This window comes from Mus musculus, chromosome 17, assembly GCF_000001635.26.
Source record: "Mus musculus strain C57BL/6J chromosome 17, GRCm38.p6 C57BL/6J".
Taxonomy (NCBI): Eukaryota; Metazoa; Chordata; class Mammalia; order Rodentia; family Muridae; genus Mus; species Mus musculus.
Window position 1 is genome coordinate 53,637,525 of NC_000083.6, and position 22,901 is coordinate 53,660,425.

At 42.9% G+C, this 22,901-nt stretch overlaps 1 protein-coding gene across 5 annotated transcripts in view; it reads left to right on the forward strand.

Annotated features, from left to right (window-relative positions):
* The window catches only part of Kat2b (K(lysine) acetyltransferase 2B), a 105,948-nt gene that overhangs the window by 70,751 nt on the left and 12,296 nt on the right, over positions 1-22,901 (forward strand). For 4 of the 5 annotated variants that reach the window (NR_151733.1, XM_006523820.4, NM_020005.4 and 1 more), the window contains exons 6-13: positions 828-1,019; positions 3,669-3,775; positions 7,090-7,212; positions 11,223-11,359; positions 15,498-15,706; positions 16,915-17,041; positions 21,794-21,904; positions 22,505-22,648. Coding sequence is in view for 3 of the 5 variants with exons in the window: in XM_006523820.4 (XP_006523883.1) it covers positions 828-1,019; positions 3,669-3,775; positions 7,090-7,212; positions 11,223-11,359; positions 15,498-15,706; positions 16,915-17,041; positions 21,794-21,904; positions 22,505-22,648 (1,150 nt within the window). In the remaining 2 variants the exon portion in view is untranslated. The remainder of the gene's footprint in view (positions 1-827; positions 1,020-3,668; positions 3,776-7,089; positions 7,213-11,222; positions 11,360-15,497; positions 15,707-16,914; positions 17,042-21,793; positions 21,905-22,504; positions 22,649-22,901) is intronic. The other variant, XR_001782056.2, reaches the window with a different exon arrangement.

Here is a 22,901-nt window from a genome sequence, read left to right on the forward strand (position 1 = left end):
AATTTTTCCAAGTCTCTGATTAGACAAGGTCCTTTAGGCCAGTGAGATGTGGTATACACATTTTTCAGCTGCTTACTATCAGTCTTTAAAAATAGGCTGTTTCAGATTAGTAGGTCTTCTAATTGAGGTGCTCTATTTGAATCTGACCTTACATGGACAGTGACAGGATTATACCTTACAGTACATCTGATTATGCCACATTTTGGCTTCCCACGATTCAGCAACCCATGCAGGCAGCCATATTTCCTTGGTGTTCAATGTGTTAAGTATAAATTCTCCTCCTTGGTCCTCAGGAACTTCTGTGCTGGCATGCAGGGATGTTGGGCTCAGTCCTCAGTACTCTTCCACTTTAGCGTCTACAGTGCTGGGATTATTGGACATTGCTCCTGCCTATACTTTCAGCATAAGCTCAAATTATACTCTGTACCTTACTCGTGCTATCTCATTCTCTAGAGTCCAGTGAAGTAGTTGTGACTTGTCTCTGTTTTATAGGCAAGAAGGTGGGCACTGAACAGTGTAGTATATCCATGTAGTTAGTCAAGTGGCATAGCAGTATTGGATTCCAGGCTCCCTGCACAACAGAATAGGAAGAGGCCAACAGGTCTACCAGCTGCTCTTATCCTGCACTCACTTCTTGCTAGTAATCTTGCTGGTTGATCTTGCTGGCTGGTATTGAAGGTCTCGTTTCTTCCACTGAGCTTCATTGTCTAGAAGGTCTTTGTGATAGGATGTTTGGATGGCTGGGACTTGATGGCTTCTTTGTGATTGGATGTTTTGGGTGGCTGGGACTTGTTGGCTTACTGATGGAACTTGTCTCCTTCTTGCAGGTGGTTGTGCTACTGCAATGTACCGCAGTTCTGTGACAGCTTACCTCGGTACGAAACCACAAAGGTGTTTGGGAGAACATTGCTTCGCTCGGTCTTCACCATCATGAGACGACAGCTCTTGGAACAAGCCAGACAGGAAAAAGACAAACTGCCTCTTGAGAAACGCACGCTTATCCTCACACATTTCCCAAAGTAAGGGGTGGTGCTTATGGGATTTTGCTTCATCCCAGGGCCTGAGGATGTGGAGAATAGGCCAAAGCCTGCTTAAGTACCAAAATCATGAACATCCGAGTATATCAGTGCTTTCACGGACTCCTGTGGTTAAATAAGACACAGAAACTTCTAATAATTTAAAGCTGTTGGCCTTTGGTGGGACAGTCTCTCAGCTAGGTCGTCTAAATTTATCCTAACTTCTCTGCCATCCAGTCTCTTCCCATGCTTCTCACTTCCTACTTACAGTTCTTTCAATTCCTTCATGCCCTGCCTCTACCTTCTCTTTGAGTGTCCTTCTTCCATCCTGCTTCTCTGAGGGGAAGCCATCAGCTCTTTATTATACAAAAGCCATACTCTAATCTGAACCAAGCAGCATCAAGACAATACCCATTCATCTCTTAGGGTTGCCTTTAGGCTATGAGAGCTGCCTGACCTTCATCTTTTGGGCATGTGAGAAAGGACAAGCATTTACATATAGAAAACCTGGTGATGGACCATAGAAATGAGAATATCAAAATCCTGAGTGTTGTGATCAAATGTGTGTACCCAGCCATTATTAATTTTTGTGGTACTGACACTGGAATTGAATTTAGAGCTTTTTTTTTTTTTTTTTTAAAGACAGGGTCTCTCAATGTAACAGCCCTGACTGTCCTGGAACTCACTCGGTAGGCTAGACTGGCCTCAAACTCACAGAGATCTGCCTCCCAAGTGCTGGGATTAAAGGCCTGTATGTTTTGTATGTTTGTTTTCCTTTTTTGTTTTTGTTTTTTTTTTTTTTTTTTGTAGTCCCTTTCTGAATTGCCCAGACTGATCTTGAAGTGGTGATCTTTCTGCCTCAGCCTCCTGAGTACCTGGGATTCCAGACTGGTGCCAGTAGGTCTGGTTTCTTGTACTGGTTCTAACAAGTGCCTTTCCACTACTCTCTGAATTGTTACAAGATTCCTTCCTTGTTTTTCTTTCTCTCTTTTTCCAACCCCATTGGTTAATTTCTCACCCACCCTCTTTTCTTTGTTTCTGCACTTTCCATATTTCTCTTTCTTCTCTCAGTATTGAAGTGGGGAAAAAGGTACTCTGTGGTGGCATCGGGCTATTTCCTGTTGCTGGCCTCCAGTTGCTGTTGAGATGCGGTTGGTTGCCTTAGTGTGTTGTGAAGTCCATACAGCAGATCCCCACTGGTCTCAGTTCAGACCCTGCTCTTTAGTAGTCATGGGAATATGGAATGCTTGTTCCATCCCTCTGCACTTTGCATGTTTCCATGGTGCAGTGGATTCTATTTCACAGTGGCCTTAGGAGGCTCAACTAAGGGCATCAATCCCTCACCACACTGTCAAGTAATGAGAGCTGTGTAATAGGGGATACCTAATCACAGCAGTAGTGAGGCGAGTCAGTGTGGAGTTCCAGAAGCTCCAGGAGCAGGACAGGCATGGGTGTAAGGGCCTAGTCAGTACACAGTGACATTGGTGGTGGTTTCTACGCCAATGACTTCCACATAGACAGCTGGAATCTGCTGTGCATCTCACCAAGTATACATCATCTGCTTAGTACTCTAGCCAGTGCCCTACCAAGCTACTCAGGGGTAAAGGAGATGTTTATAGAGACACAATCTGTACTTGAATACACAGGAATGTCCATCTGAATCCATCTCTGGCATCATAATTCTAATGCATTTTCTAACTGAAGTGGGAACCCTGTTGCTTGGTGAAGGTTGCTACAGGTGACTGATGCTCTGGTAGTAAAGTAATGGTATATTTTATTTATTTATGTAGAAAGTTTTTATTTTATTTGTGTGGGTGATTTGCCTGAGTGTGTATCTGTGCACCACGTGCATGTGTGGTGTCCATAGAAGCCTGAAGAGGACACATCACTGCAACTGAAGTTTCAGATGTTTGTGAGCTACCATGTGGGGGCTGGGAATTGAACCTGGTTCCTGTGGAAATGCTGCCAATGTTGTTCTAGATCACTCAGCCATTTTTTCCTGCCCCTATTTTTAATTAAAAATACTGTTATTAACTCTTTGTTAATTTCATATATTTTGATCATTTTCATCTCCACACACTCCTCCCAGATCCACCCTTTGTCTCCTCTTTTCTTTTTTTCCTTTTTTGGTTTTTCGAGACAGGGTTTCGCTGTGTAGCCCTGGCTGTCCTGGAACTCACTCTGTAGACCAGGCTGGCCTCGAACTCAGAAATCCGCCTGCCTCTGCCTCCCAAGTGCTGGGATTAAAGGCGTGCACCACCACTGCCTGGCTTCTCTTTTATTTTTAAATGACCCATCAAGTCCAATTTGTACTGCCCCTATACTTCTTATTGTGGGGATATCCAATGGAACATGGTTGACCTACCAGAATCCAGACCCTTAAAACTGACTTTCCTACCCAGAAGCCATCTTTTGAGCCTACTCCCACTCCAACTTGGATTGTTGACCTGCCTGATCTTGCATATGTCTTGTACAGGCATCCGCAGATGCTGTGAGTTACTGCGTGTAGTGGTTCTTATGTCCTGAGGACATTGTATTGCAGTCTTTCCTGACATCTTATAGTCTTTTTGTTCCCTCTTCCAAGATGGTTTTTGAGCCTTGAGGAATATTTATAAATTTTAGAAGCTCATTCTTGTTATTTTCTGTGCCTAGGTTTCTGTCCATGTTGGAAGAAGAAGTGTATAGTCAAAATTCTCCTATCTGGGATCAGGATTTTCTCTCAGCCTCTTCCAGAACCAGCCCGCTAGGAATCCAAACAGGTACATCCCTTTTATATAAATTGGAAAGCAACCAGGAAGCTCAAGCCAGGGTGTTAGTTGTAGTGTTGCGTTTATTTGTTTGTCATAAGGAAATAGATGTCTAGAGCCTGTAAGTCTGGTATCTGCATCACTGTTAATGAAGAACAAGTAAATACTAACTCAAATTCTTCAACTGTGTTTTGTTGATGAGCAGTGCAAGCACAAACCAAACAGTTGAAACCACGTTAAACACAGGAAGTCTTAGTTTTCATAGTCGGATTAATGGAGGATCAAATGTCAGGCAGCTCAGCTCTGTCAGGAGATAGTGACCTTTTGAAGATGCTAATGCAATTGTATTTATTTTCTTTTCTGTTGCTATAATAAAATTCTCTGATAAAAAAGCAATCTAGGGCTGGTGAGATGGCTCAGTGGGTAAGAGCACCCGACTGCTCTTCCGAAGGTCCGGAGTTCAAATCCCAGCAACCACATGGTGGCTCACAACCATCTGTAACAAGATCTGACGCCCTTTTCTGGAGTGTCTAAAGACAGCTACAGTGTACTTACATATAATAAATAAATAAATCTTTAAAAAAAAAAAGCAATCTAGGTGATAAAGGGCTTTGTGGAGGTGTATTTTGGCTTGTAATTCTAGAGGAACAGTCTGTCATGACTGGGAAATCATGACAGCAGGCAGAGGAAGCTGTCTATCACATTTCATCCTTACACAGAAAATTGAGAGACAGAAAACTGGGGTGAGGGCATAAAACCTCAAAGCCATCCCTCAGTGAGTGTACTGCCTTCAGCAAGCGTTCACTTGGTAATGAATTTATAACCACCAAAAATTGCACTACCAGCCAGGAACCGATTGTTTAATTCTATGAGCCTATGGGGGACATTTCATACTCAAACTGCAGTAACAGTTGTTGGCAAGATATGTCCAGGAATCAAGCCTCAGTCTGGCTTCTTCACCTGGGACATCTATTTTCTAAAAGATGGTGGGGTTGTGAGCGAGAGAAGGCGATTCTGCTTTCAGTATGCAAAGTACTTCTCAACGGGGCCAGATTGTTTTTGCTATCATCTTTAGCAGTGTTAAGTCCATCTTTATAATGCACTAGGAGTTTTGACATACATGCGCTGTTTGAGGTGACATTGTTGCTTAGTTCTTTGATGAAAGGTCTCTGGAAAATCTCTTCCTGCGTGTAAAAACTCATTGTGACCTTTGCCTGATCAGACTCCTCCTTTTTTGCCTACCTTCGGGTTAGGTCACTGCCATGGCACAGGCTGGCTATGGCAGAGGTTGTCTCTGTGGCTAAGCTTGTACCCTTAAGTCAGGCCATTCATTCTGGTATTACTCGATGCCAGTCAGGAGTGAGCTGTCATCTCCTGTTCTACTGTAATTACAATGTGTTCTTTGCTGGGAAAGTAGAATGTAATCACCTAAATTGCCCTGTCTGCACACCCGTGCCACAGTGATAAATGGCTGTCATAATAATGACTTTGAAGTTCTGTCAGCTATTCCCGTGTCTTCTGGATCTCCAGAGCTGCTTCTGTTCACATACTTCGAGATTCAGAACCCTGTATGCTCGGAGCCTGTGTGCCAGCTTTGCTTTTTAGCACATTCTGAGCCTTCTTTTAGAGGTGCAGAGGGCAAAATTACTCGATGTCGCTCAGACTAGCCTTCAAGTCTTGGGCTGAAGCAATTTCCTGTCAAGTACCTGGAGCTGCAGGTGCCACTGTACCCATTTTTCTTGTGATTCAGTTGCCTACAGTTAGAAGCATCAGGGGTTGCTGGCTTATTGTCACCTGGGTTGCATATTGAATCCCGTGACTTGGCTGCTGGGAACATCTGCAGAGTGAACCACTATTCAGTGAGAAATGTCAGTGAATGACCTCGTTGGCTACCCATGTGGAAGTGTTCCTGAGAGTGCTCACTACTTACCATCTCTCACCTCTTCAGCTACAAATCAGTGCCACACCCAACAAAAGCAACATCCTACAGTGAAAAACACCAATGCAATTTATTTGGAAATAAAAACTCAGACAAACAAAGCAGTTATAAGCTTAACAGAGCATTGGAGTCTTAGGAAATGACACACTTGATATTAAATAAGAATTGCTCCCTTCCTATCCACCCCTTCCCATTCACTGTGTGTGTGTGTTGAGGCAGCGGACACACACACTCATACACACACAAACACACACACACTCCTCCTCATACTGCTATTTCAACATCATTTTTGTTGCTGTGATGAAACACCATGTCCAAGAACAACTCAGAGGAAAGGTTTATTTTGGCTTGCTCTTCTGAGGGCAATAGTCCATGGTTGCAGGAAAAGTATGGGAGCTGGTGGCAGGAGCAGGAAGGTTGCTAATCACGTTTCCTTCTCATGGGAAGCAGAGAAGGCAGGAAGGGAGTAGGGTGAGGCTGTAAACCTTCAAGCCTGCCTTTAGTGACGTACCTTCTTCCGCAAAGCTGCAGGTCAGTGTTAAATAACCTTTGCAGACAACACCTCCAGCCTTGGACCAAATATAAAAGAGCCCACAGAGAAAGAACATTTGTCACTCAAAGTACCACACCTAGCCTATTATGTATTTTCTCAGAAATCAGTTCACAATTATAAATATTCCCACTTATCAACTCCTCTCAGAGCAAAGGACATTCTCTTACATGAGAATGGTGTTCTTGTTAAAGTCAGTAAGTGTATCTGGGTGCAATATTATCTAATGGATAGACTGCCTATCATTTTTTTTTTTGGCCTCTTTTCTTGGTAAGACAGCATTTTAATAATCTCTAGACTATTAAGCACCCCTAGAGGCTGTGGATAAGGCTAGTCTACTAATATTGGTAGGAGGCCTGCTTACTTGTTAATGTGGAGTCCTTTGACTTTCTTCGCTTCAGGGAAAATTCATCCTGGGAAGAACTTTTAGGCTTTGTCCAAACCCCACCCTTGGCAATTCTGCTCATGAAGTTCAGCCTCCACGTCCAGTCTTCCTTTACCTGGTTTCATCAGGATGGCTACCATGATGGCTTTTTTTTAAAAGCGCAAACATCTTTCCTTATTGACTTCGTGGCATATGTCTTCATGAAAAAAATCTTCACTGTCTTGTTTGTTCACTATTTTATCAGTTTGAACTTGGCTACACCATTCCTCTGTTCAGTGAGTTATACTCCATGACTGTCTAGCATCTTGGTGCTCTGCAGTTTTTTTTTTAGCATGGTGTTTATGGTGTTAGGCAGTCATAGGATGGCTTTATGGTCTCACATGTCCTTGAGTCTTGTTGTCAAAGAAAAGAGCCACCTAACATTCTCTCCTTTTTTTTTTCTCTTGGGGCAGTAATCAGTCCTCCTGTTACTGGGACAGCATTGTTCAGTTCAAATTCCACTTCCCATGAGCAGATCAATGGAGGGAGAACAAGTCCTGGATGCAGAGGCTCTTCTGGGCTTGAAGCAAACCCGGGTAAGCTACCAAGGGAGTAAGAGAGCACTGCAGCGCACACTGGGAGCTCAGTCAGTGGCAGAGCCCCTCAGCTAGATTTAAACCCACTACCAGTTGTGTTTCCCCACAACATTAATGTTCGGATGTCTCTTTGCATTAGACTTTGGGAGTGTACTGCTGTGTAACAAACAAGCCAGCAGCACGGAACTATAACTATAAAAAACTTTTTTTTTAAGACTTATTTATTCTATGTGAGTACACCGTTGCTCTCTTCAGGCACACCAGAAGAGGGCATCGGATCTCATTATAAGTGGTTTTGAGCCATCATGTGGTTGCTGGGACTTGAACTCAGAACCTCCAGAAAAGCAATTGGTGCTCTTAACCACTGAGCCATCTCCCCAGCCCATAACTATAAAAACTTACAGCACCCATGAGATATATCCTTTGGTGGTGGTCAAATTTCTGCTAGTCTCATTCACTTTTGCCTGGGCTTACTCAAAACTCTGTGGCTTGGCTAAAGCATTTAAAGGGGAAGCAGCTTTCTTTCATGTGTATCTCCTTCTCTGGGGATGTTGTCCTGTACACATGTTCTTGAGACAGTAGCATCACCATAGGTCATTCTGAGATATGCAGTGTTGTCTATAGGAAACTGTTTCTAGCCAGAAACCCTTGCAGTGCACTAAGTAAATCCATTTTCTTTCTCAAAACAAAAGAAATAATCAGTGTCTTGAGGTGAAGACTGCCTTTTTCTGGTACCCCAAATCACATGGTTCCACTTGGAGTCGCATCGCAGCAGGGGAGAAATGAAGGGATGCTGCTGGCAAGTCCTGTGGGAAAGATTTCAAAGTTACATGCAAATCATGGAACATGATGACTTCTTGGCCAAAAAAAATCTTAAGATAATCTATGCTTATCTTCAAAACCAACCTTCATAGAATTGGTACAATTGGAAGGAAAGCCATCTATGAAGCCTTTCTTATAGATGATGTACTTTGTAGTATTCTGTTTTTTTTTTTTTAAAGTTAGTGAGTACAGTGTGAAAGTGTGTTAATGAGCTTCATATTTGAGGAACAAATTGCATTTGGACATTGAAAAGTTACTATTTTCTTCTTTTTTTAAGTGAACAACCCCTCAGGTATTTCTGTGTAGTGCTGCTGTCCTAGAAATTGCTATACAGACCAGGCTGCCCTCAAACTCACAGAGATCTACCTACTTTGTCAGTGTTAGGATTAAAGGCATGCGGTACCATGCCTGCTTTCAAATTACTATTCGTATTTTTATTCAGTTATTGGATTGGGGATGTAGCTCAATGGTGGAGTGCTTGCCTGGAACGTATAAAGCTCTGGGTTCTAGCCTCAACAATACATGTGTGCACACACATATACACACACAAACACACAGATGTGTGCACACATGAGTGAACACACAATGCTTGCACCAGATTAAAAAAATAGATGCAGGTAATAATAGTAAAAGGAAAAGAAAGCCAGAAAAATCAAATGTGAGTATGGAAAGGAGAAAAGGTCATAACAAGGTGGGTGTGGTAATGCTAACTATAATCCCAGCAGTTAGGAGGCTGAGCTCAGAGGATTTCAGGACTGACTTTGTTTTTATAGTATGTCAAATGCCAGACGTGGTTACATCAGACATGGACATAAGAAGGCAATAGAAAAAGCTACCATGTTCTACAATTTTCAGGAGGAACATAGGAGAATGTTCTCTGTGCCTTTGCATACTTTTCTCAGCCAGGGCCTTGCTGGCCTTGTGAAGTGTCATTTTTAAGGGAGAGGAATCCAAACCCCACCCTCCCAAATTACGACATGTGAGTGTTAAAGTGGACCATTTTGTAATGAGAAAAGAAAATTTACTGTTTAAAATTTATTTATTTAACTTTATAATTTTCCATTGTGCATGTATGGTATACATGTGAGTGTGTGTGGTACACATGTGTGTGGAGCTCTAAGACTGATGTTAGGAATCTTCCTCTCCCGGTGTCGGTGGCAGTGCATGCCTTTAAATCCAACCCTTGGGAGGCAGAGGCAGGCACATCTCTGAGTTCAAAGCCTGCCTTGTTTACAGAGCATGCTTCAGGACAGCCAGGGCAACACAGAGAAATCCTGTTTCAAACAACAGACAGACAAACAAACAAGAAACTCAAACAAAACAAAAAGAATCTTCCTTGATCACTTTCCACATTATTCCCTGAGGCCAAATATTTCAATTGAACCCAAAGCTTACAGAGAAAGGCTGGTCTAGCTAGCCAGCTTTCTGTAGAGATATTGGCCTCCTCCTCCTCCTCCTTCCAAGGGCTGGAATTAGAAGTCGGTCAGCATGACTGCCTGGCTTTTGTGGGTGCTAAGGATCTGACTTTTGAGTCACACATTTGGAAGGCAAGTCATTTTACCATAGCCATCTCCTCAGTGTTTTTATTAAAGCAAAACATTTTACTGGTATTTTTCAAATATATAAAAAGGTACCTAAATATAATATACGAGCATGCATATGAACACCTGTTGTATAATGTGTAGATGGAGGTAAATAATTAGATCAACCAGCATTGAAGGTTTGAAAAACAAACTTGGCCGGGCGTGGTGGTGCACATCTTTAATCCCAGCACTTGGGAGGCAGAAGCAGGCGGATTTCTGAGTTCGAGGTCAGCCTGGTCTACAGAGTGAGTTCCAGGACAGCCAGGGCTACACAGAGAAACCCTGTCTCGAAAAACCAAAAAAAAAAAAAAAAAAAAAAAAGGAAAAAGAAAAACAAACCTTCTTAATTTATATATCAAGCAGACAAAATGTCCTCCAGGCCTGGGTTGCTGGATGCTCAGGGATTATTCTACCCCCAGCATTGGGAAACACAGATTCTTGCTAGGAAGAAATTAGAGATTTAATAACAACAACCAACACATTCTATTTGAGGCGATTAAAACAGTCTTTGACATCTATGATCATAGAAATGTATTACAGTTTTGAATTCACTGTGTAGTCAAGGAAGACCTTGAGCTCCCAATCCTCCAATAAATAACAGAAACCAAGCTCTATGTCAAAAAACAAACAACAAACAACAAACGAACAAACAAATAAACAAACATAAAAACCAAACCCATATGTTTAGGCTTGGAAAGATGGCCCAGTGTTTCAAAGCCCTGGCTGTTCTTGCAGAGGACCCGTGCTTGGTTCCTAGTACCCATGTCAGACAGCTCCCAGTTACCTGGAACTCCAGTTCCAGACAGGATCTGACATCCTCATACAGACATGCATGCAGGCAAAATAGCAATGTATACAACATAAAAGTAAATAAAAAATTAAGACAAAGAAACATGCTTTAATAACTCATATGTCAGGTTGAAAGTCATCTTAGAAAATAAGCAATCTTTAAGATGGATCTGGAATTGGCAGTGGTGGTGATCTCCCTTCTCTTCCACCACCACTTTTTTCCCTCCTGAGACAGCCATTAGTGCTATTAGAAAATTAGTAGGGAGACCAGTGTGAAAATGTACATCTATTATCCCAGCTTTCGGAAGATAGAAGCAGGAGTATTACCACCAGTTTGAAGCTAACCCGAGCCATACACATACACATACACATACACATACACATACACATACACATACACATACACATACACATACACATACACACACACACACACACACACACACATATACACATACATATACACATACACATACACACACACACACATACACATACACACACACACACACATATATATGTGTGTGTGTGTGTCTAATACTAATAGTCTAATACTATATATATATGTATATGTGTATATATGTATATTATATATGTGTGTGTCTGTGTAATATTGATGGTCTAATACTATATATATGTATACACACACACACACCCACACACACCCATATATATAGTATTAGACCATCCAGGGATACATGGCAAGACATTTTCTCACTCCACATCTCCTCCCCAAGTACATTAGATCCATCAGTATGTATTTCCATTTCAAACCATCCATTTTTTTTCTTTTGCCTTTTATTTTGAACATCACAGGAGAAAAGAGGAAAATGAACAACTCTCATGCTCCCGAGGAGGCCAAGAGATCTCGAGTGATGGGGGATATTCCCGTGGAATTGATCAATGAGGTCATGTCTACCATCACAGACCCTGCAGGGATGCTTGGACCAGAGGTCAGCAGGGTGAACAAGGCACCTTCTGGTCTCCCTGCCACACTAGCTGTCACAGATGAGGGTGGGGTGCTGAGAACACACTGCTGGTCACCTGTAACCTAGAGGCCACTATAGGGAGGTCAGGAGTGGCTAACCAAGATGTGGTTCCCTTTGATAAATATCAATTACAGGGGCACAAACTACAGTTTCAAGTAGTTGGGAACGTTTCCATAGTGAAGAATTTCAAGCTTCCACCAGCAATGCAAAAGACAAAACAAAAGAAAACAAAAGAAAACGAAACACCCATGGACTGTGTTGTGCTGAGAAGCGTCAGTGATTACCTCCTTTTTTCCTTTCTTGACCTCCTTTTCCTCTCCTGTGAACCTTTTAGAATCATTGCAGAGTCCGAAACAGATATAATAATACATCACACCTAGTGCATCTGCCTGTGTCTCATAGGAAAGCAATTCTCTTATATAATCACGTGAGTTAGCACTCAGGAAATTTAACTTCATTATAAGGTTCTCTGGTTTAGGGTTGGCAGACTGTAGCCTACCAGTCATGTCTGCTGCTCAGCTTGTGGGCTAAGGAATTGGGTGTCAGCTTCTTACTCGCTAGGAGTGAAGGTGTCCAGCGTCGTAGGCTGGAAATCGCTTTTCTGGGCTGTGTTAATTGCTAACCATTGCGCATAGCAGGAAAATGGAATCACTGAGGCTTGGAATGTGTGTCTTGCAAAAAAAAAAAAAAAAGTTCATCTCTTGACTTTTCAGTGGAAAGTTTGCTGACTTATGGCCTAATTTTCAACCTCTAGGTCCAGTGACCATCTGACCAATTTATGCTATTCATAATATGCGTTATTGTTGGAGGCTCAGTTAAGAACCAAGCATAGAATTCAGTATTCATTTCTTCATCTTTTTATCTTCCTTCTCTCTGTCTCTGTCTCTCTCCTTCCTCCCTCCCTGCCTGCCTCCCTGCCTCCTTCCTTCCTTCCTTCCTTCCTTCCTTCCTTCCTTCCTTCCTTCCTTTCCTTCTCTCTCTCTCTCTCTCTCTCTTTCTTTCTTTCTTTTTTTTTTCCTGGACTGGTCTCATGTAGTCTAGGCTGATCTTGGACTATCTATATAGCCAGGATTAATGACCTTGAACCACCTTGCTAGGTTCATGTGGTGGTGGGGATCAAGTCAAGGGCTTGTTATATGCCATATTCCATACCTCCGAGCCATATCCCCGGCTCCTTAGTCTCCTTTAAAGCCATTCTCCAGGCCTTTTCTCTTCTCTTACAATGCTGTCTTTGTTGAGGAACTTTGTTAGCAAATTATGCATAATATCTCAGTGTGGATCTGTGTAATAGTTTAGGTCAATGCAGGTAAAACATTTTGGTTGAAAGTCTGCTCTCATCTTATTGTAAGACATCCAGGAACAGGGAGGCTCAAGACGTTTCCAGGAAATGAACACATGACTTGGGTAGTAGTGTATAAACAACTTCTATCTTTTTGGTGTGGCTTTGCTAGATTAAATCAGTAAGTTTCATACTGCTCTGTTTTTGTGACTCTTTTATTAATGTCAAAGATCATTTGGAGGATTGAGTGTTGCAACAGAACCATCTCATAAAATTCATTCCTTCTGGACTGACTATCCAGTCTGTGGGGACCTAAAGCTGACCTTCTGTGTATTGGCTTTAGGGGTTTCGTAACTTCATACATGAGCCAGAGCTTGGCCTGCTCAGATGAAAAGTGGGGAGGCAGTCTCCCATTTCACAATCTGTTGCTGTAGTTAATAGTGTATCAGCATGCCCAAGAAAGCTGCTACAGTTTTAGACATTTTTGTAAGCTAGTTTTTAAATATCTTGGTCACTTGAAATATCTACCACAGTGATACCCAGTCACCTAGACAACTAGCCAGAGACCTCAAAGCTAGTGCTATAGTTAGGATTTTTCTTCCCAGCAGAGCTGTTTGTCAAAGATTTCCTTGCCCAGCATGAGGTGGATTAAAGCATGGGGTGCTGGCTCTAGGCCATGTAGCCTGCTGTGAGTTTTAAGTCTGGATCAATAGATACTTCTAGAAAGAAAAGTGTCTTCCCAAAAGAGGCACTAAGAATATAAATATGACTGCTGCTCTATTTCAAGAATTTGGAACCTGTTATCTTAATGGTCTTTAATTTATTATTATTATTATTATTATTTTCATTGCTTCTATGTTATTAATATGTTGTGTGAGTGACTCACTCATGCATCGAGGCTAGGGGACAACTTTCACAAGTCAGTTCTCTCCTTTAGTTGTGGATTCTGGGCCTCAAACCGAAGTCATCAGTTTTGTGCAGTGAACACTCTTACCTGATAATGCATCTTATTGGTTCTCTCTTAAAAATGAACACTGATTTATTTAATGTGCTTGTGTGTGTATGTGTTCATGCACCAGTGGAGACACCCAGGCCATGGTGTAAATATGGAGGTTAGAGGCCAGTGTGAGGGGATTCATTTTCACCTTCCGTCAGATGGGTCTTTGTCCAGGTATTGAACTTAGGTTCTCGGGTTTTGTATCAAGCACCCTACCTGCTGTGCCACCTGACTGCTCCCCCAATTCAAAAATTTTTATATTTATTTTTATTTATTTATGGCATATATCTGAGTACATGCCATGTATGTGTGGCTGCCCATAGAAGCCAGAAAGGGGCACTGGGTCCCCTGGAGCTGGAGTTGCAGGCGGTTGTGAGCCTCCCAATATGGGGGCTTGAAACCAAGCCTGCGTTCCCTGTAGACCAGCAGGCACTGTGAACTGCTGATCTTTTCCTCAAGCTCCGCTACCCTCCTTAGAGTTGGAAGATCATGCTCCGTATTCTATACTAGTGTGTCTGTGTCTGCTTATAGGCTACAGTAGCAACTGAATAGGAGAGAGGGGGTACACATGATTAAAAATATCTTATTTTATTGTTTAAATTACCTGTACATGTATATCTGTGTGGAATTATGTACATGTGCCCAAGGAGGCCAGAGGAGGGTGTCAGACTCTCAGGACTGGAGTTACAGGCAGTTGTGAGCCACCAAGTGTGTGTATTTTGTAGGACCCACACTTGGGTCCTCTCAAAGAGCAGTGCATGCTCTTAACCAAGGAGCCAGCTTTCTAACACCGCCCTAAAATATTGTCTTAAAGATAACTTTTGCGTTGATACATATGTTCACATGAGCATGGCAGGACATCGGTGCCCATGCATGGCAGATTCTCTCTCAAAACAAAAACAAACAAACAAACAAACCAAAACCCCACATAACTTGTTTGTTGATTAGTCTCAGTAGTCAGCTTGCACTACTGCTGGCCACCAGATCCACTTGAAATCCTAGGCTCTGGGGATCTGCACTCTGGTCCTCAAGTTATGCAGCAAGTGCTTTAGTTGGTGTGCTATCTCCTCAGCTCTTCTAAAATATTTTCTACAGGTTCTCTTACAAAACGATTTTCCTAATCAGAAGTGATATATATATTTCCTGTCCCTGGGCAAGCTGAGGTAGGAAGATTTTAGTTCAAGGCCAGCTTATACTACAGAGCAAGACCCTGTCTCAGAACAACAACCAAAAGTTTTCTGATGCCTAACCCATATAAAATATAATGCACATGCACTTATTAACTTTTCATAATGCTAATTTATCTACTTAATTCATCCACTTACTTTTGTGTGCGTGGTTTCCCATGCCTGTGTGTGCATCAGGGCCAGAAGAGGGTATTCAGTATCTTCCCCTACAACTTTCCTTCAAGCCTTTTGAGACGGGGCCTCAACCTAGGGCTTCAGCTTATTTTCTTGGTTAGGTTGGAAGCCAGCAAGCCCTAGTGACCCTTCTGTCTATGCCTTCATTGGAGCTGGGGTTACAAGTGTGCAAAAGGATGCTCGTGGCTTGTTCTATGGATACTGGGATTCCAAACTCCAGTCTGTCTGATTATATAGTAAACTTTTTTAACTGCTGATTCACCTATCTAACCTACTTAATTCACATTTCTATTTTGTCTTCATAACTTGTGGGATGTGGATGCACAGGGGCTCTTGTGCATATGTGTTTAAGACCCAGAAATTCACATCAGAGTCTTATCAGAACATGGAAAGAGTTCATATTATCCAGTCCACCACTTTCAAAGAAAAGCCCTTTGTAATCTATTCTTGTCTTCTGGATCCCAGACCAATTTTCTGTCAGCCCATTCGGCCAGAGATGAGGCGGCACGGCTGGAAGAACGCAGGGGTGTCATTGAATTCCACGTGGTGGGCAACTCCCTGAACCAGAAACCAAACAAGAAGATCCTGATGTGGCTCGTGGGCCTCCAGAATGTGTTTTCCCACCAGCTGCCCAGAATGCCCAAAGAGTACATCACACGGCTCGTCTTTGACCCGTAAGTTCAACTCATTCTTCCTTAGTTCCTCTCCAGTCCAAGGACGAACTGTTTATTTAGACAGTGACATTCAGCCCTTGGAATATAGCTGCCTTCTGTCCTACTGTTGATAGAGAGCCATACTGATATAACTTTCGGGTCAAAATCACTAAGATTAATCTATCAACACTTTTTACATTCTTATTAATAGACTGAAATTTTATAGCCACGAGAGCATAGAAATCCTAGGGTGTCTTACTTCATAGCCCATACATTCTTGGCTTTGTTATATTAACTAGGTACCACTGTAGACCAAGTACCCATAGGTAAGGTTGCACCAAAGTTGTGTTGGATCTTCAGGAGAAGTACAGAGGACAGCACCATATCTGCTATGCCATATACTCTGTAAACCTTGGGAAAACCATTGGGATTTTGGATATGTTAACCTACAAAATCTATGGGTTTAAGGAAAAACAAAACAAAACAACCAAGGATGAGGATGTAGTTCATCGGTAGAGGGCTCACCTAGCATAAACAAAGCCCTAGGTTCAATGCACAATTCTATCAATCAATCAATCAATCAATCAATCAATCAATCAGTCAGTCTGCAAAAAGCATGTATCCTGACAGTAGCAGATGGCAGACAGAGGTTTGAAAGTAAATCTGTGTTTATTGTTAATTTATATATAACAGACCCAACAAACCCAACAACAAGTAAGCAGATGTCTCCAATTGGCTGTATTTTGACCTAGTTAGCGAGACAGCCTATGTGAAATGTGCTCTGTGCACGTGGCAAGTCAGAGTGAGTCAGTCAGGTGAGATTCCACACATGGGGGCTTGACAGTTCCTACATGTGGATGTTATGTTCTTTGATGTAACGTCACTGTCTGTGTAAGTGTGAACTCTTCAGAAATGCAGGCCATCCTTGTGTACAGCTTTGAGCTCTCCCTCCAACCCCTATAGCCCGCTGGACATTGGGCATGCCAGTTTCAGAACCCTTCTAAGCACACACTTATGGGCTCAGGCTCTTCTCAGGGAATACTTTCTTTGCTTTGGTGGGAGCTTTGATGAAGTAGGCTTGCCCTGTAGAGTCCAGGGAAATGGCTGCCTAGCATCTAGATGAAAGAACTTACAACCCATCCCCTTCCAAGCAGGAAGCATCTCCACAAGTGTTTTACGTAACCAAACAAGATAAAACTCTGATTGAACATTATTTTATTTATTTTTAGGAAACACAAAACCCTTGCTTTAATTAAAGATGGCCGTGTCATTGGTGGTATCTGTTTCCGGATGTTTCCATCCCAGGGATTCACAGAGATTGTTTTCTGTGCAGTAACCTCAAATGAACAAGTCAAGGTAAGAGCTGCCCAGGACCTTGGCAGGGAAGCAGGGGTAGGGCTTCTTGCTGCTGCAGAGGAGCATGGGAGTTCCCTCTAGGCTCGGCTCAGAGAAGGCTCAGGATGTGAAGTTCAGGCCTTCCTTCGAAGTTCTCTCCCTGTGTGTATGTGGGCATAGTTCATCAGACTGAATATTTTTAGTAGGGTTGCACAGAGGCTTTGTCTAAGCAGAGCTTGTATCCTGACAGTAGCAGATGGCAGGCAAATCTGTGTTTATTGTTAATTTATATGTAACAGACACAGACAATCAGATGGGACACACACACACACACACACACACACATACACACACACGCACAGAGTATTTAGTTATCTCACACACTTCAACAAGATTCTCATGACCTTGTCTATAAAGAGAAACGAATATTAAGGAAATCCCAAAAGGAGTTGGGTGTGATGGCCCACACACATTTAATCCCAGTGCATAGGAAGGAGAGGTAGGTAGATCTCTGTGAGTTTGAGGCCAGCCTGGTTTACCTATTAAGTCCAGGATAGCCCAGAAGGCCCTGTCTAAAATAGAAACAGACGGAAAGAAGAAGAGTATTTACGTGGACTTGGCTCTGTGCATGCTAAGTTAGCACTTTGCCACACATAGCTGTAACCCTGTTGTTCCTGCATTAGGTTTTGATTTTGCTGAAGTCCTCCTCTGTCCCTCCCATGTTGTCTCTGGCACGGGTCCTCTGTTCCTTTGGCGCTAAGGCTGTGCTTTCTTAGGGTTGCCTGGAATAACCTAGATGTGCTGGGTACAAAGAGCACTTCTCTACACTCTGTCGTATTCTACTCTGTTTTTCTGAGGACACTGTTTCCGTCTTAGAAGGTTTTGCTTTTGGCATTCAACAGACCTTCCTAAAGCTGCCCCTTAATACCATTCTCATGCTGTTGGTGACCCCCACACAGAAAATTATTTTTGCTACTACTTCATAGTTGTAATTTTGCTAGCTATAAATTGTAATATAAATGTAGGATATTTGATATCTGACCCCAAAGGGGTTAAGACCCACAGGTTGCAGACAGATACAAAAGAGTATGAAGAAACTGTGTGTGAGAAGGGGCCGTGAACAGCTTAGGAGTCAGGAGCACTACAAACAAAGTTGTTGTAAGGTCTGAGGCAAGTTGTTCAACAGTAGCGTGTGGAAGCTGCACACACAATCCATCACTGCACTTAGTCTACGCTTTCTAGAAAATCTATTTCAAAACAGCAAGTGCAGGCAGGAGAGGCCATTTTTTTCAAATATGTTTCATTTAAGGTAAAATTCAGTATCATGAGGAATCGTCAACAGCATCTGCATTCTCTGTACTAAGCCTTTGAAACCGCTGTGTGGTTTAGACTCCCAGCCTGTCCCACCCAGTTTGGACTGGCCACATTCATGTACTCAGTGAGCACAAGAGGCTGGTGGCTTCTGTCCTGGGCAGTGCAGGGCGAAGGAGTCTATTAGTTCTTTCAGAGTCAAAGAAGGACTGCCATTTACAAAGACTAAAAATAAGTCACTGGAAGACGCATTTTCTGTTCCAAGTGTGGTTAGGTTTGCATGTCCCTCCCATGTTCACTGCCCAACACCCCTTCCCCTGCTTCCCTCCCCTTTAAAGACAAAAAGTCTCCTGGAATTGATGGTGGTCTCATATTTGCTATATAGTGGCCCTGAGCTCCTGATCCTATTGCCTATTTTCTCTCTCCCTCTCCTCTCCTCCACCTCCTCTCTTTATTGCAGTGTGGAAGGAAGAAGGAGGCCAAACATTACAGACTCAGTAGGAATAACAAGGGGGAAAATATTTGTTTTTGTTTGTTTGTTTGGCTTTTGGCCTTTTTTTTTTTTTTTAACTAGTGAAGGAATGTGGGTGAAGGGTTACTTAGACGAGCAGAAATGACTCAAAGACAGCTTATCAGCCAAGGCCCACCCCAGTGTGAGTGAGAGCCCCCCCAAAGCTGGGCACCTGGAGCACACTGCACAGCCTGCAGGCAGCTGGAGCAGCTGGAGAGTGTCTTTCCAGATGCTTACAGTGGGCTGAGGGATCTCTCAGGAGACTTGATTGCTTATATACACGTGTGAGGAGTGGACACGCCCTGATGGTGGGAGGTCCTGAGCAAGTGGTTGCTGTTGCTACAACCGGCCATGTCAAGGACCCTAGCCTCGACTCATGGGGAAAAGTCAGAAGCTACACTCCTCTCCCACAGAGCGAGGCTTATAAAGATGGCTGGTTCTCTTGCAGAGTTTAATAGTGTGGGCAGAAGATGTCCACCATAGTTTTCCTCCCTTCACCCAGTGCTTCTGAAACCCTTTTGGGGAACAGAAGTCACACCACCCTTTCATAGGGCCTCCTAAGTCCATCAGAAAACAGTTATTTATATTCTGATTTATCACAATAGCGAAGTTACAGTTATGGAGTAGCAATGAAAATTATTCTACAGTTGTGGGTCATCCCAACATTAGGAACTGTATTAAAGGGTCCCACCATTAGGAAGGTTGAGAACCATTGCCATGATATTTACAGCCTGAAAACTGCTCTCTTGCAGAGTCGGTTCCTAGGAGACTAGTAAACTGTCTCCTTGTTCAGTTGTATGAAACAGTTCAGCCTCCTCCTTCCCCCGTGATCAACTCTGCATAATAAACATGCTGAAATTTTGTGTGTTTTGGGGCGCGGTCATGCTGTGGTTTCTGTTTCTCTGTTGGATCACGCAGATCCTGATCTGTGTGTACGCCCATCCATTGCTCATTCTTGGTCTTCCTGAAGCAATTCTCTAGGTATTCTGGAAATTAAACACAGGTACGGTGGAAGAACAACCAGTGCTTTTAACTGCTGAGCCATCTCTCTCGCCCCAGCAACTTGACACACTCTTTTTAAATGCCTAACTTAATCATTTCTATCTCTTTTCCTTTTACACATGACAAATAATACACTGTTCTCAATACATGCTGTATAACAGAAATCCGAGTTTCACATAAAATTCTTTTTCTAAGTCAAGTGTGGTGGCATACACCTTTGATCCCAGCAGAGGGAGGCAGAGAGGCAGAGAGGCAGAGGCAGAGAGGCAGAGATAGGCAGAGATAGGCAGAGAGGCAGAGAGGCAGAGAGGCAGAGAGGCAGAGAGGCAAAGAGAGAGGCAGAGAGAGAGGCAGAGAGGCAGAGAGGCAGAGGCAGAGAGGCAGAGAGGCAGAGAGAGAGGCAGAGAGGCAGAGAGGCAGAGGCAGGTGGATCTCTGTAAGTTCCAGGCTAGCCTGTTTCAAAACATCCAGTAAATAAGTGAACAAATGAGATAAAAAATTCTAGGAGTCATATTGCAAAGTAAAATAAAAACAGGTAAAAATGTTTATACTTTTTATTTAACCCAATCTGTCCAAAATATTGCCATGTGAACACGAAGTATAAAATGTATATTCACACATATCTTGCTGATGGACATTTTGTGTTCCTAGCACCGTCCAGCTAGCACTAGTAAGCTGCCATACTGAAGTTCCGTTTATAATTGTGTTTTCTCTCTTCCCTGTGTCACCAGGAATTCTTCCATGAGATACATTTCACTTGTTTTTTCTATTCACATTATATCCGAACTCACAGTGTCTTGGTATTGTGGTATGTGTATAAGGAAAAATGTCCTTGGCTGACACGACTGGAAGAACACTCTCCAAAAAAGGGAGGTGTCGCTGCTGACTTTTATGGGACAGAGCACCCCACCTGATAGTAGCCAGGCATAGTGGAGAAGGAGTGCTGTGATTGCTAAAGGGTCCCCACTCATGATACTGGTTGATTTGAGGCTTGGGCAGTGGAAGTAAACAGGAGTGAGGGTTAGCTCTTGTATTGTGTGCTGTGATTCTGTGTGGTTTTGTCTGTCTTTTGTGGTGGTCACTGATCTCTGGATACACGGCCGTCGCCACTATAGTTTTCACTTTTCAAATTAATATTTTAATCTTAAAAATACTTCATTAATTCTTTGAGAATTTCATACATTTGTACAACCCCTTGCCCCAACTCTCATTTTTAAAAATTTGAGACAGGGTTTTTATCTATAGCCTTATTTACCAAATCTAGACCCTCCCAGCCCAGCATTTTCAGTCCCAGCTCCTTAGGTGCACACCGGAACACTGGGCCTGTTTTCATACATTAACCCAGTCATTTATTCAACATTGTTCACCGTCTTTTTGTTTCCACTGTTTTTTTGCTGACTCAGATTCTGGGTTTCTTAGGTTTTTCTTGGTCTGATAAACCAAGCTGGAAGTCCTGTGTCTGTGATGCAGTTGCTAGAAGGGTTGTTGGTGCCTGGAACAGGTAAATGCTTAGCTCAGCATACACAGTACCCAGTGAAGATCTGCATGGCTCATTTACATACCTCAGATATGCTAATGAGATCAGCACCATTCATCTGCCTCCCTCCTTTCATCTCAGCTTCTCAAATACTTTCAAGATTAAACTCACCATCAGCATTCACTCTGCAAACATTTGGCAGCAAGAAGGATTTTAGGACTGAGTTTGGAGTCTTACTGTGTTATTTTCAAAGGACCCGGAGCTAGTGTTTGCCTGTGATAATTTTGTTTTGAACCGCAGATTTTGAATGTCTTAGTTTGTGATTCCTTTTCAAAATTCAGACATGCAAGAAATAGTTCCTCGAGGAAAGACCCTGGTTGGTAAAATATTTAAAACTGCAAACTCCTGTAAGCTACCATTCTCTGTCACGTTGTTAGGAATTTCTTTTCTTGAGCATCTTTACTTCCACCAGGGCTATGGAACCCACCTGATGAACCATCTCAAAGAATACCACATAAAGCACGAGATCCTCAACTTCCTCACATATGCAGATGAGTATGCCATCGGCTATTTCAAGAAGCAGGTCGGTTCCCAACGAAGCCGTGTGCTCTCAGACTGTGTATGCATATACGTGTGTGTGTGTGTGTGTGTGTGTGTGTGTGTGTTTGTCTAGGTGCTTGCACCTGTTTCTGCACTTCTGATGGCCAAAGCCAGACATCTTTCTCTGCCGTATTGCTTTGAAACTGGGTCTTTCACTAAATCTGAATCTCTTTTAAAAATTAAAAAAAAAAAGGGAAATTGACTTAGTTTCTGGAAAATGTTCGTTTCTGATAAGGTCTGCATAGGCTTCAGGCTTGGCGGTGTGTGTGTGTGTGTGTGTGTGTGTGTGTCATTATTTCGATCTTGAATTTACATTCCTCCTGCTGGGATTCCTGATGTGCACGCTGCCACCCCCAGACACTTTTACTTTTAAATTTGCTTCCTGTTGGCACTGTTTGATTTTTGATGGTTTTGTTCATCAGGGGGCTCTCTGTGTGGCTGCTGTTCAGAGCAGGGCAACGGTGCTGGGAAGAGAGTTCCTCTGAATCCTTGGCACCAGGCTTGGCCCAGAGCCAGCCCTTAGCAGCCAGTTGTGCAGGCGTTATGCACAGCACCCTAATGAGTGATCTGATTTGCCTTGTAGGGTTTCTCCAAAGAAATCAAAATACCTAAAACCAAATATGTTGGCTACATCAAGGATTATGAAGGGGCCACTTTGATGGGATGTGAGCTGAACCCTCAGATCCCATACACAGAGTTCTCTGTCATCATTAAAAAGCAGAAGGAGGTGAGCTGCTGATTGCTGTTCTGCCCAGGCCAGCCTTGGGGTGGACTGCATTTCACCATTACACTGGGTCCACCCTAACCCCATCCTCTCCCCCGCCTTGTGTGTGTGTGTGCGCGCGCGCGCGCGCGTGCGCGCACTTGCTAAATTGTGTAAAATATAGCATGTGTATAGTACATCTTTTTTTTTTTTTTTCCTTGAGACAGGGTTTCTCTGTATATCCTTGGCTGTCCTGGAACTCACTTTGTAGACCAGG